The 14,271-nt window shown below is 37.8% G+C and overlaps 1 protein-coding gene across 3 annotated transcripts in view; it reads right to left on the bottom strand.

Moving 5' to 3' along the window:
- Nucleotides 1–14,271, bottom strand: part of DNAJC12 (DnaJ heat shock protein family (Hsp40) member C12) — a 43,966-nt gene that overhangs the window by 16,922 nt on the left and 12,773 nt on the right. For all 3 annotated transcript variants that reach the window (XM_045842063.1, XM_045842062.1, XM_045842064.1), the window contains exon 4: nt 4,136–4,275. In XM_045842063.1, the coding sequence (XP_045698019.1) occupies nt 4,136–4,275 (140 nt within the window). The remainder of the gene's footprint in view (nt 1–4,135; nt 4,276–14,271) is intronic.

Below are 14,271 nucleotides of genomic sequence, written 5' to 3'. Positions count from 1 at the left end.
ATTTTTTTTTGCATGTAGCTGTCCAGATCTCCCAAAACCATTTGTTGAAGAGGCTATTTTTATTCCATTTTATGCTTCTGCCCCCTTTGTCAAATATTAATTAACCACAGAGACATGGGTTTATTTCTGGGCTCTCTGTTCTGTTCCATTGATCTATGTGTCTGTTCTTATGCCAGTACCAGAATGTTTCGATTACAGTGGCCTTATAATATAGTTTGATGTCAGGTATTGTGATCTCTCCTACTTTGTTCTTCTTTCTCAAGATTGCTGCAGCTATTTGGGGTCATTTATGGTCCTATATAAATTTTTTAAATGTTTGTTCTATATTTGTGGAATATGTCATTAGTACTTTAATAGCAATTGCATTGAATCTATAAATTGCTTTGGGTAGTATGGACATTCTGATGATATTGATTCTTCCAATCCATGAACACAGTATATGCTTCCATTTGTTTCTGTCTTCCTTAATTTCTTTATTCAGTGTTGTGTAGTTTTCTGAGTACAGGTCTTTTACCCCTTGGTTAGGTTTACTCCTAGGGACTTAATTTTTCTTGTTGCCATATCAAATGGGATTTTTTCCTGATTTCTGTTTTTGATATTTCATTGTCAATGTACAAAAATGCCTTTCATTTCAGAATATTGACTTTGTATCCTGTTGTTTTGCCAAATTTACTTACTAGGTTGAGTAGTTTTTTGGTGGAGTCTATAGAATTTTCTATATACACTACCATGTCATCTGCAAACAATAACAGTTTTACTTCCTCCTTTCCAATTTGGATGTCTTTTATTTTTTTTCTTGTCTGATCACTGTGCCGAGTACTTCCAATGCTATATTGAACACAAGTGGTAAAAGGAGACATCCTTGTCTTTTTACTGATCTTAGTGGGAAAGCTTTTGGTTTTTGCCCATTGAGTATGATGTTGGCTGTAGGTTTTTCATATATGTCCTTGTTATGTTGAGGTATGCTCCCTCTACTCCCACTTTGCTGAATGTTTTTATCATAAATGGATGTTGTACCTTATAAAAAGCTTTTTCTGCATCTATTGATATGATCATGTAGTTTTTGTCTTTCCTTTTGTTTATGTGATGTATTACAATTATTGATTTGTGAATATTGTACCATCCTTGTATCCCTGGGATAAATCCCATTTGATCATGGTATATGATCTTTTTGATGTGTTGCTCGATGTGGTTTGCCAATATTTTGTTGAGGATTTCAATATGTATGTTCATCAGCAATATTGGCCTGTAGTTTTCTTTCTTTGTTGTGCCTGTTTCTCGTTTTGGGATTAGTATCATGCTGATCTCATAAAGACTTTGGGTGTCTTTCCTCTTCTTGGATTTTTTTGAATAGTCTGTGAAGGATAGGGGTTAGCTCTTCTTTAAATGTTTTGTAAAATTCTCCTGTGCAATGTCTGGTCCAGGGCTTTTGTGTGCAAGGAGTTTTTTGATTACTGCTTCAATTTCACCAGCTGCTATTGGTCTGTTCAGGCTTTATGCTTCTTTTTGATTCAGTTTGGGAATATTATATTTTTCTAGAAATCTTTCCATTTCACCTAGGTTTTCAAATTTCTTGGCATATAGTTGTTGATAGTGATTTCTTACAATCTTTTGTATTTCTGTGTTATCATTTGTAACCGCTCCTCTTTCATTTCTGATTGTTTATTTGGGTCCTCTCTCTTTTTTTCTGGATGAGTCTTAAAGGCTTGTTGATATTGTTTATCTTTTCAAAGAACCAGCTCCTAGATTTATGGATCCTTTGAATTGTTCTTTTAGTCTCTATGTAATTTAACTCTGCTCTGATCTTGATTATTTCCTTCCTTCTACTTGCTCTGGACTTTATTTGTTGTTGTTCCTCCAGTTCTTGTAGATGTAGGGTTAGGCTGTTTACTTTAAATCTTTCTATCTTTTTTAGGTAGGCCTGTATTGCAATGAACTTCCCTCTCAGGACTGCTTTTGCTGTGTCCCATAGGTCCTGGGCTGTTGTGTGTTCATTTTCCTTTATTTCCAGAAACTTTTTTATTTCTTCCTTGATCTCATTATTAATCCATTCATTGTTTAATAGCATACTATTTAATCTCCATGAATATGAATGTTTTTGAGTTTTTTCCTTGGGGTTGGTTTCTAGCTTCAAGGAGGGTTGTTTTTTTTTTTTTTAATCCACAGCTAACTCCTTATTAGTGATTAAAATTAAGTAAAAGAGTTCAGTGGATCATCAAGAAAAATGAACTAATAAGTCAAAAGGCATTAAACCCAAAATGGTGTAGCTCAGTTGATTGGACATCAATCCCACAAAGCAAAAGGTTGCTGGTTCTATTCCCAGTCAGAGCACATGCCTGGGTTGCCAGTGGGTCGGCTGGCAGGGCATGTGCAAGAGGCAACAGATCAGGCAACCAATCAGGCAAACAATCAATGTTTTCACACATCAATGTTTTTCTCCTTCTCTTTCTCCCTCCCATCCCCTCTCCATAAGAATAAATAAATAAAATCCTTTGTAAAAAGCATTAGAATAGCAAGGGTCACTAATTCAATTATAGTTATACTGTGTCACACACAGAAAAGTGGAAATATGGCTATGCAGAGGTAGGAAAACAATATTTATTTAGTCACTGCCAATAAGGAATTATGGGAATACACAATGTGAAAGGAAAAAAATCTTACTTTTGGGTATGTGAAGTTACTATTTTAAAAATGTTCACTCTAGTTATTTGGGGCATGCAAGATAGGAGAAAAGTAAGTTTACAATTGTGTACACAAAACACACAATTTATTCTTGTGTTATGATGTATTATTATATTATTTTCCATATGAACAACTGCAAACCTACTTTTACCCCACCCTATATATTTAATAATAATATGGTTAGTTCTTCATAAATAATTAACCCACTTGAATGGTAATGAAAAAAATACAATAAATAAATAAATAACCCACTTAAAGAAATCATATGAATATACACTTACTCCAAAATGAGATGAAGAAAACAGGTTACATTTTATGTAGAGTGGCTTTAACTACATACTTTGAGAGTTTTGCATTGTTCTCCCCCATTACTTCAAAGACCTTCCCTTACTATTACAGATATTTTATCAATGGAAAAACTATTTGTTCAAGTCTTCTTAAAACAAAACTATTAAGGATGAAATTTAAATATAATCCTGGTAGGTTGTGATTCAAAAGATGTGAATTATTTTGTAGCCTAATTCTAATAAGTACCCCTGAAGACTTGCCTATAACATAACTTCTGTATTCTAAGTCTCATGTCATAGAAAAGTATCCCTGTAGAAAAAAAAAAAACTAGATAATGTTATGCTTAGGATGTAGAAACCTTTAAAATTACATTTTCTCTCTAATATATAAGGTCAATATAAAAACAAAATAAAACACATAACACAGTACAAATAGGTAGTTACAGAATAGCCATAGGGATGTAAAGCACAGAATAGGAAATGCACTAGACAAAGAATTTATACGACATGTATAATGATGGGGGATTGCCTGAGGAAGTAGGGGGTGCTGGGTGGAGGGGGCAAAGGGGAAAAAATCAGGACAACTGTGATAGTATAATCAGTAAAATATAATTTTAAAATGTAAGGTGATTATGTTGATATTTAGGGTTTTTTTAATGGCATGAAAAAAGTAACACTGATTTAAAGTCCCTCTACAACTATCCAATAATTCTCTCATCAGAATTTATAACAAAAATAATTTACAAATAATTTATAGCTTTCTTTGATTAATCAGACCCCTTTTTTTTATGGAGTTTATAAGCCTCGAGAAGAGAACAAGCTGATATGAACTAAAAAGATGGTTGTTCAAAACTCAGCAGTGTTATATGAGAAGCTTGAGAAGCTCAGGTATCAGGATGTATAAAACAGTAAACAATAATGGGGAGTGTATATAACAAATCAAACAGCCAAAGAGACTCACAAACATAGTCTTAGGCTCTTCTGGCACTGATTCATTGAATTTCCCTTCACAGGATATTGTGGACACTGATTAAGTTCTATCCAATTCTACCACCTTCTTGACCTTCTCCCTTCTAGTCCCTGCTGACTCTTTGAACTACTGTGTAAATCTAATCCATGGGCAGCCTGAGCTGCACAGATTCACTTTATCCCAGAGGGAAACCTACCGTTTTCACAGAGTCACTCAAAGCTTCCCACTGCTGGAATGGCATTGCTATCTGGCTCCTTCGCCAATGGTCATAGCGGGCTCGACTCTCTTCATTAGTCAAAATCTCTTTTGCTTTCTGCAGTTTCTGAAAAGTCTCCACTGGAAAACAAATCAAAAGATGAGGACTTCTCTCTTGGAGGAATTAAACTCCCAAACAATAATACTGATCTCATTGGAATATGTCTCTGCTACTTACCAGCTGTGTTACCTTGAACCAGTTCACCTCCTCAAACTTAGTTTCCTCATTTGTAGAGTGTATCACAAGGACAAGAGAGATTATGCATGTAAAGTGCCTGGCTCACAATTTATCCACTCCCTTTACTGAGCTCCTGTCATGTGCCAGCTGCTGTGCCAGGAGCTGATGACACAGGTGTAAACAATAGACATGATCTATTTAGTGGGATAGACATTTACAAACATTGGAAAAATTATAATTTTGTCTGCTAGGAAGAAAACTACCTTTTCTAGTAGTTTTCAGAGAGGGTAGTGAACAGGCTTAAGGAAAATTATAAATAAAAATACCTAAGGCATCTAAATTTAGTGAAATGAGAGAATGCCAGTGTGTCTGGGGAACACAGGGCCAGTAGATGAACAATGAGGGATGGGGCTTTAGAGTAGACAAGGACCCAGTATCCAGGACACTGGAGGTCATGCTGAGGATTCTGCTCTGTTTTTTGTTATAAGAGCAATAGGAAGTTATTGGAAGGTGTTAAGCACAGGAAATACCATGGTAGATGGTTGATAATTGGTAGCTTTGGTGATGCGTGGGTCACCAGCCAGCAGTGATCATGGAACACTGCGGATGGCTCGTCGAAATGCAAGAAACAGAGACAACCAGGAACACAGAGACACAGAGGGACACAGGGACATAGAGACAACCAGGTCCTGTGGGGGAGTAGGAACAGCAGGGCCACTCCTCACATGGGGAGCACCTTGGCCACCCTCTCTCCTGGAGGGCGCCATGGCCACTCCTCACTTGGGGAGCGCGCCACTTGGCCACCCTACCTGGTGGGGAGAGCGCCCCATTCCCCCTCTGGAGAGGCTTTTTATTGGTTTCGTTTGCATAAGAATTCAGGTAAAAGCTCATTACTCATTGCTAGGAAGTAAGGATCAAACAATAGATAACAAGGAAGTCTGTGGGCCTATTTTGAGTCAGGGTCAAAGAGCTGTAAAACTTTGAGGAATAAACTTACTTCTTCCTTGGACCCTTCTCATTCAACTGAGAGCATTCTAAACAAAGCAGGTTTCACAGTAATTTACATATTCTTTCTTAGGCCTGATCACCCGGGGAACCTGCCCTTTTCAGCACAGATTTGCACCACCCTGTCATTGTTTCAGGCTTAGGTGGAGCAAGGGAACTAAGGCAATCAAGAGATAAGGAGATTTTCTTCCAGATGATGAGGACTCAGGCTATGTCAAAGCCAAGGAGCGAGGGTCCATCACCCCCTTTTGCTGTAGCCCCCAAAGTCCTTTCTTGGGGGCCTCCCATGTGATCGTGCCTGTCTTAGGTCATCTCCCCTTGGGGAATCTTACCCATCATTGGCTAACCAACCAAGCTTTGGGGTTCAGTTATAAATGAAGCAGCAGAAGCAGCACTCCTGCCAGGGAGATAAGCTTTTGTCTCCTTGCTGGCTTATGGTTCAAGGCCATTCCCGCAGCCGTAGCCTTGGCGGGGGTTACAGCTTCTGATACCAGGCAGGGCGGTTCCCAACACTTTGGCACTGCTCTATTTGACCATATGACATACAATAGAAACCTTTCATGGTCCTATTGGAAATAATTCCAATGTCACTTCTGCCCCTCAGTGAACTTAAAACTTTCGTAGAGCCCTGGCTGGTGTGACTCAATTTGTTGGAGCATCATCCCATAAACCAAAAGGTTGTAGGTTTGATTCCCAGTGAGGGCACATGCCTAGAATGTGGGATCAGTCCTCAGTTGGAGGTCTCTGGTTGGGTTGCATACAAGAGGCAAACAATCAGTTCTCTCTCACGTGATGTTTCTCTCCCTCTCTCTCCCTTCCTTTTCCTCTCTTTAAAATCAATAAGCCTGTCCTGGAATGAAGATAAAAAATAAATTTAAAAAATTTTCTATAGAGCAGGATATAGGATCAATATGTGAAAATCAATTTTTCTATATATTAGCAATGAGCAATCTGAAAATGAAATTAAGAAAACAATTCCATTTATGGTAGCATTAGAAAGAATAAAATACTTAGAAAAATGCTAACAAAAGAAGTATAAGACTTATACACTGAAAACTATAAACACTGTTGAAAGAAATTAAAATTGCTAAATAAGTAGAAAGATATCCATGTTCATGAATCAAACGACCTAATATTGCAAAGATGGTAATATTCCCCAAAGTGATCTACAGATTCAACACAGTCTCTATCAATATATAAGCTGCCATTTTTTTGCAGAAATTGACAAGCTGATCCTAAAATCCATATGCAAATGCAAGGGACCCAGAATCATCGAAATAATCTTGAAAGGTAAAAACAAAGTTGGAAGAACTCACACTTCCTAATTTAAAACTTTCTACAAAGCTCCAGTAACAAAAAAAAAAAAAAAAAAAAAAACCTGTGGCACTGACACAAGGATAAACATAAATCAATGAAATATTAAGAATCTAGAAGTTAATCCTCACATTTACAGTCAACTGGATTTCTGCAAGAGTATCAAAACAATTCAGTTGGGAAAAACAGTCTTTTCAACGAATGGCACAGGAACAATTTATATCCACATATGAAAGAATAAAGTTGGATCCCTACCTCACATCACATGCAAATATTAACTCAAAATGGATCATAGATCTAAATGCAAAAGCTAAACTACAGAACTCTGAGAAACAAATATCATAGTAAATTTTTGTGACCTTGAGTTAGGCAATGGTTCCTTAAATATGACACTGTAGGTGCAATCACAAATAATAAAAGAAAAAATAGAAAATTGTACTTCATCAAAATTTAAAATTTTTGCTTCAAAACACTTTAATAAAGTGAAAAGAAAAACTATAGAATGGGAGAAAATATTTACAAATCATAAATCTGATAACAGATTTGTATCTAAAATTTATAAAGAACTCTTACAACTCAATGAGAAGACCATTAACCTACTTTTAAAATTGGCAAGTGATTTGAATAAACATTTCTCTAGAGAAGATATACAAGTGGCCAATGAGCACATAAGAAGATGTTCAAAATCATTAGTCATTGGAGAAATACAAATCAAAACCACACTGAGACACCACTTCCCATCCACTAGAAAGGCTAAAATAAAAAGATAAATACAAGTGTTAATGAGGATATGAAGTGTTAATGAGAAACTGGAAAACTAATTACAGAAAACTATAAAACAGTATAGCTTCTTTGAAAAACCATTCAGCAGTTCCTCAAAATGTTAAATATAGAGTTACCATATGGCCCAAGAATTTCAACTGTAAGTACAGTCAACCCTCTGTATACCAGGTTCAGCATCCATGGATTTAACCAATTGTGACTCAGGAATATTCAGAGAAGCTCTGACTGGTGTGGTTCAGTGGGTTGGGTGCTGTCTCACAAACCAATGCCAGTTGATTCCAGGACAGGGCACATGCCTATGTTGAGGGCCACGTCCCCAGTTGGGGGTGTGCGAGAGGCAACCAATCAATGTTTCTCTTGCACATCAATGTTACACTCCCTCTCTTTCTCTCCTCCTTCCCCTCTTTCTAAAAATAAATAAAATCTTTTTAAAAAACTACTTGCTTAAAAAAAATTTTTTCAGAAAAAAATGTTATATTGTTGCTGACATGTACTATGTTTAAGCCTACAATGGTTACATCTGTACTGAGCAAGTACACAAGTCTTTCCTTGTCCTTAGTCCCTAAACAATATAGTAAAACAGCTATGTACATAGCATTTACATTGTATTAGGTATTATAATCATAATATAATTAGGTTATATGCAAATACTACCATTTTACACAACAGATTTTGGTATCCACAGGGGCTCTGAAACCAATCCCTTATGTATACCAAGGGACAACTACATAAACTCAGTAAAATTGAAATAATATGTCCACACAAAAACTTGTATAATGATGTTCATAGCAGCATTATTTGTACTAGCCAAAAAGCAAAAACAACTCAAAACTCACAAATGTCCAACAACAAAAAAATGGATAAACAAAATGTGGTATATCCACGTAATGGAATTATCATTCAGCCACAAAACGAAATGAAGTGCTGATACATGGTACAACATACATAAGCCTTAAAAATATTATGCTAAATGAAATAAGCCACTCACAAAAGGCCACGTTATAAGATTCCATTTATATGAAATATTCAGAATATACAAATCTATAGAGATAGTAAGTAGATTTGTGGTTGCCAGAAATGAGGCAGGAGAAAATGAGAAGTAATTGCTAATGAGTACAGGGTTTCTTTATTTTTTTCTACAACAATCTTATGATGTAGATATAATTATTACTATTATTATTTCCATTTTATAGACTCTAAGGCTGACGGAGGTTAATGTAACTTGCCCAGAGTCTGGAAGCTCCAAGTAATGGAGCCACGAATCAAACCCAAGCCTGCCAGGCTCCCCAGCTGCTGCTCTGCACTTGACTGCCTTCCTGCCTTCCTGCCTTTCCTGCGATGCATGTTACCCTCTTATGTTACCCTCTTATCCTCACTCTAATCCTCACTTTCTCCCTCACTTCCAGGGGTAATAAAAACTTCATCATTCATCAAAAAGATCCAGGTTGTGCCCTTGAGGAGCTCAGAGCCTAGTAAGGAACCAGACATAAAAACAACTCATTTTAATACAATGTGATAAATAGAAATATAGAGGCAAGGCTGGCTCTGTATGGAGAGTAAGGAAATATTTCATTAGCTTTCTGTACACTTGTAGTCATCCTTGACTCTTCTCTTTCTCTCACACATCAGTTCAAATGCATTAGCAAACTACATTGGCTCTACCTTTTAAAATATACACAAGATCTGCCCGGATTGGTGTGGCTCAGTTGGCTGGGCCAAGTCCCACAAAGAGAAAAGCCTCGGGTTTGATTCCCCCTCAAGGCACAAGCCTAGGTTGCAAGTTCAGCCTCTGGTCAGGGCGCGAGCGAGAGGCAACTGATTGATGTTTCTCTCCTTGTCTTTCTCCCTCCCTTCCCCTCTCTATAAAAAAATAAATAGAAAATAAAAATAAATAAATAAAATAAAATATACCCAACACCTGACCTCTTGTTACCACCTCCACTGACACTGCTTTGGTCAAAGCCACAATCCATCTTAGCTGGATTATTATAGTAGCTTCCCCATTGATCTCCCTGCTTTTTCCTCAGTCTATTTTCTACACAGCAGTTAGAGTAATATTTTAAAAAATAAGTCACATAATCTCATTCCTCTGCCCAAAGTGACTTCCATTGACTTTTTATTTCTCTTAGAATAAAGCTAAAACTTCTTATTATGACGAGTAAGCCTGACATGCTCTGCCTACCCTCTACTACCCTCTTCCTTCTCTGACCTCATTTCCTTCTGCTTTTACCCTTCTCCCTTTGCCGCAGCTATAGTGGCTTCCCTGCTGTTCCTTGACAGCATTTCAGCTTCAGGCAGGGCCTTGGCACTTGCTGTCCTCTGTCCTTTCTACCATGAACACTTTGCTCCAGGCACACATGTGACTTCCCTCAGATATTGGCTCAGAGGCTGTCTTGTCGAAGGGGTATTCTCTGACCACACTGCACAAAATGGGTGCTCACCCCATCAGCCCCATTCCTTTCTCTCCCTTGCTCTGTTTACTTTTCTTTTTTTTTTTACCATCACCCGAGGACATGCTTATTGATTTTAGAGAGAGGGGGAGGGAGGTAGAGAGAAAGGGAGAGAAACCTCTATGTGAGAGAGAAACACTAATCAGTTGCTTCTCGCACGTGCCCTGACCAGGGACTCAGGGACCAAACGCACAACCTAGGCATGTGCCCTGACCAGCTCCAGCCAGCTGAGTCACACCACATCAGTCAGGGCTTTTTTTTTTTAACTTCTCTTTATAGTACTTACCCCCTCACATTATATAGTTACTTGTTTGCAATCTGTCTACCAGAATATACACTCCAAGAGGACACTTCATCTCTTGTTCTCTGCTGCATCCCTTCCATGGGAACAGTACAGCACGTGCTCAGAAAATGTCTGTTCACTACGTGCATGCGTGAGGGCCTTCCATCTTGACTGTGAACACAACAATAATCACATAGTGCTATTCCCTGAGCTCTAAGCACCTAATAAATCACACACACCCTTATAACATTTTGTGAATTGGGAACATTTTAATAGTATTATTGCAAAAATAAGTAAAATTACCCTAATAGTGCTTAAAAATACCTTATGGGAAGTAGTCAAAATCCTCTAAAACAGGTGTTTGGGCAAAAGTGTAGTGAATACTAACTGTACCTCCATACCAATTGTGAAAACACTGAAATGCTTCTGTGCCCCAACTGGTAAAGAGCTGACCTTCCTGATTCCCAGTCCCCCAAACACACCACTTCACGTGTTCCTTTAGCAACCAGAGCTGCAGCCTGCCACAGAGAGCACCCAAGGACCCTGCTCCAGGGTTGGACAGCACAGGTACCTAATAGGCCATTCACTATTTAACATCACCACTGAGGTGGCAATTAATGAGTTAAAGCGGAGAGCCTAAAGATGGGGCCATTGAAACCAGGAAAACAAAGAAAACCAATAAAAGCATCTTGTCATATCAGCTGGCTGCAGTGAACAATCCTTCCTGTTGCTGATGACAATGTAAATGTCTCCCTGTGTAAATGTCTCTCTGTATAAATGAGATGTCACTTTTTCCAAAAGGAATAAAAGGCTCATTAAATTATCACCACAAAAGCACATGCCAGCTACTGCTAGAGTAGGGGTTGTAAAGATTTACATATTTATTTATGAGTCACCTTCTCTTTGCACATTACTTTTGGCCTATTTTCTAGAGTATCCAGAACAAAAGAAGCCTGCTTGGGCTGATTCTGATGTCAGTCCCTCAACAACAATTGATAAGCAAAAGCAAAAGAAGCCTTATCTTTCCCGTTAAGTGGCCTTTTCCTTGTTCCATCCTCTTTCTGACATTTAATAAAAATGGGTTTGGGCTTATATTTCTCCTTTAACATATCAGCTAATCAAATGAATCACACAAGATAAATATTTACCAGTTCTGGGAAGAAAGATCTCATTTTGTGAGCTTATATGAGCAAATGAGGCTGGGATCTTTGAGAGACATTCTGACTTAACTCCTAGGTCTACTTTGAAAGCTCATATTTCACAATAGAATTTGTATTATTATGACCACATTTTAAATGCAGAACACTTATAATTACTTGAGAAATAATAATAATATGATGTCAGAATATGCTTTGAAAGAAGTCTGAAGACAAATACACTGTCACAGCGGTTCTCTGAAAGAGAGAGATAAGAGCAGGCTTTCACTTCCAATATTACTTATTACTATATGTTACTTTTATTCTGAGGGAAAGAAGCAATGAAGAGTTTCTGAAGTAGGAAAACAATGAGACATTCAAAGATACCAGCAAGGGACAAAGAGATACCCTTCAAATATCCATATGTCTTTGAAGACCACAAATCAATAACAAAAACACCATTTCAAAAAACTTTTGACCCCTTTTTTCAGGGTCAAAGACAAGCACATTTTAAAGCATTGGCCTGAAACAGTTACTGTCACATACATACACAGGACTGGCATGAAGGGCAGGCAGGATCTTTGGAGCTCAGTGACACAATTTGTGTAGCACAACCTGCCCTGCTTCCATCACCCACACCTGGAGAAAAGGGGTTTCCAAAAGCCTTAGATTTAAAAGTAACTTTAAATGCAAGCAAGAATGCTCTAATGGTTACTTACAAAAAAAGAAAAGCATCCCATTTTGTTAAATTTTTATCTTATAGTGTTGCATAAAAACAAGAAAACAAAGTCCACAGAATCATAATTGCCACATTGAGCTCTTCCAGCACATAGGACACCTCATGTACTCTTAGTGGTAGGCCCGTGTAGTAATATTATTCATCTACCCATTTACCTGTGAGAATGCTGAGGCTCAGAAAAGCTGCCCAAGATCAGATGGTTTGGAAGTGGGAGGTAGGAGCAATCCAGACAGTCAAACCTGTGTTCATATCTACTACTCCATCATGCTAACAACTCAGTAATTTCAATGGCAATGGTTGAGACTATATTTAGTGGACCCAAAAGGTATGTATTTAATTTCTCCCATCTACAGTTACTCAACAAGTTAGTCTTTCTTCACTTTGATGAAATACATTTCAAAATCTTTCTAGTGTATTCTGGATTTCTGCCAGGCCAAAATTCAGCATCTGGGTGAATTTTTTTAACATCTTAAAACATGTTTTATCAGAAGCCCTAATCCTTCTTCAAGTATGTAAAGAACCACTTAGATTTCACAAAGTCGTATTCATCCAAATTGAGTAAGAGGATGCTTAAACAGATTTGAAAACAATTTCTACCAAAAGGTTGAGTCATCTATCAACTGCAAGATTGACAAACGAAGATATTGATGTATGTGTACCTCTTCATTTTAAACAATATTTACACTGTGCAGTGTTTCTCTGAATAAGAAGCTCTGTGGTAGCCCATATGTGAAAACTCCCATCACTATGGCAACTAGAAATAGCAATGATTGCACAGTGATTCATCATGTATCCCAAATAGAAATTGTTTTCCAGGGACAGAGAAACAACTCAAAGCTGCACTTCACTGGGGAAAAAAGTTAAGGAATAACCCGGGGGCTGGTAGCTGGTTTTAAGTGTTTACCAGATGTTTATACTTTCAAGTTAGATACCTATTTTAATATTAACTCCAGCTCAGGGAAGTAATTAATATCTCCTAAAAAATGTTCATGAACTCATTCATTCACTCACTCAAGAATTTATTTGCACAAAGTGCAAAGACCTTCTCTGTGGTAGATGCTGAACAAGATAAGCAGGAGGTCTGCCTCACTGAGCTCCCAGTATGACTAATATGTAAACAAGCAACAGGGAGGTGTCCTGATCACAGTTTGCTGCCTGACATATAAAGAGCTCTGCAAGTCATACATGACTTCCCAGAGGAAGTGATGGCTAAGCTGAGACTTGAAGCCAGAGAGTGACTGCAGGGCAAGGAAGGTTTACTTGCCTCTGGGGGGCGGGAGGAGGGTTCCAGGCAAAGAAAGCAGCAGGCTCTAAGGTCTGAAGAGTAGAAAACAGAGCACCTTATGGAACCAAGGTATTTCCAAGTAGCTAAAACATGGACTTGTAGGCATGGTGGTGGAGAAAAAATGAAAATGGAGACATGGCGAGGACACAGCATGATGGGTTTGTACCTAAAGGCCCAGCAATAATAAAGAGCTACACGTGCAATATGGATAAATACCACCAATGCAAGGTAAAGCAAAAGAAGCCACACACGCACACACAAAAACAGCATGTATTATATGGTTGGATATATATGAAATTCAAAACTAGTCAATGATGACAGAGATCCACAGATGGGAGAGGGTGCTGACTTGAACAGGACATGAAAAGGGACTTCTCGGGGTGCTGGAAATGATCTTCATCTTCGCCTGAAGCAGCACACTATACCAGTGGTTAAACTGGTTATACATACACACAAATTTATCAACTTTACTCTTGTGATTTGTTCATGTTGCCTTAAAAAAGTTATGCCTTAATAAAAAGGGGGGGGATCAAATGAGCAAAAGTAATAGTTAAGCATTTAACAAAAAAAAGTGACTTCCTATATTAGAAAATGGTTTATACAAATCAAAGGGATCAATGATTTCTAGAAAAAAATATAATAAAGAGCTTTAAGATAAGGGAAACTTTTTATACCAATATTTAGATATTTATTCACACACTTGATAAAAAATATCACAGGAGTGAAATCATTATTATGACATACATAACTGTATGGACCAACCAAGTACAAATTCCCCAAAATCAGAACATGAGCAACACACAACTCCTTAACACTTGTGCACTCTCGCACACCCATGCCCACACCCACCCACACCCCAACAATCACAGGTGCTAAACGCAGACATGACTCTGGGCCTCTTCTC

This window comes from Phyllostomus hastatus, unplaced genomic scaffold, assembly GCF_019186645.2.
Source record: "Phyllostomus hastatus isolate PE091 unplaced genomic scaffold, TTU_PhHast_1.1 phas_contig_38, whole genome shotgun sequence".
In the NCBI taxonomy this organism is placed as follows: domain Eukaryota; kingdom Metazoa; phylum Chordata; class Mammalia; order Chiroptera; family Phyllostomidae; genus Phyllostomus; species Phyllostomus hastatus.
This window is presented reverse-complemented; position numbering and strand designations above follow the sequence as displayed.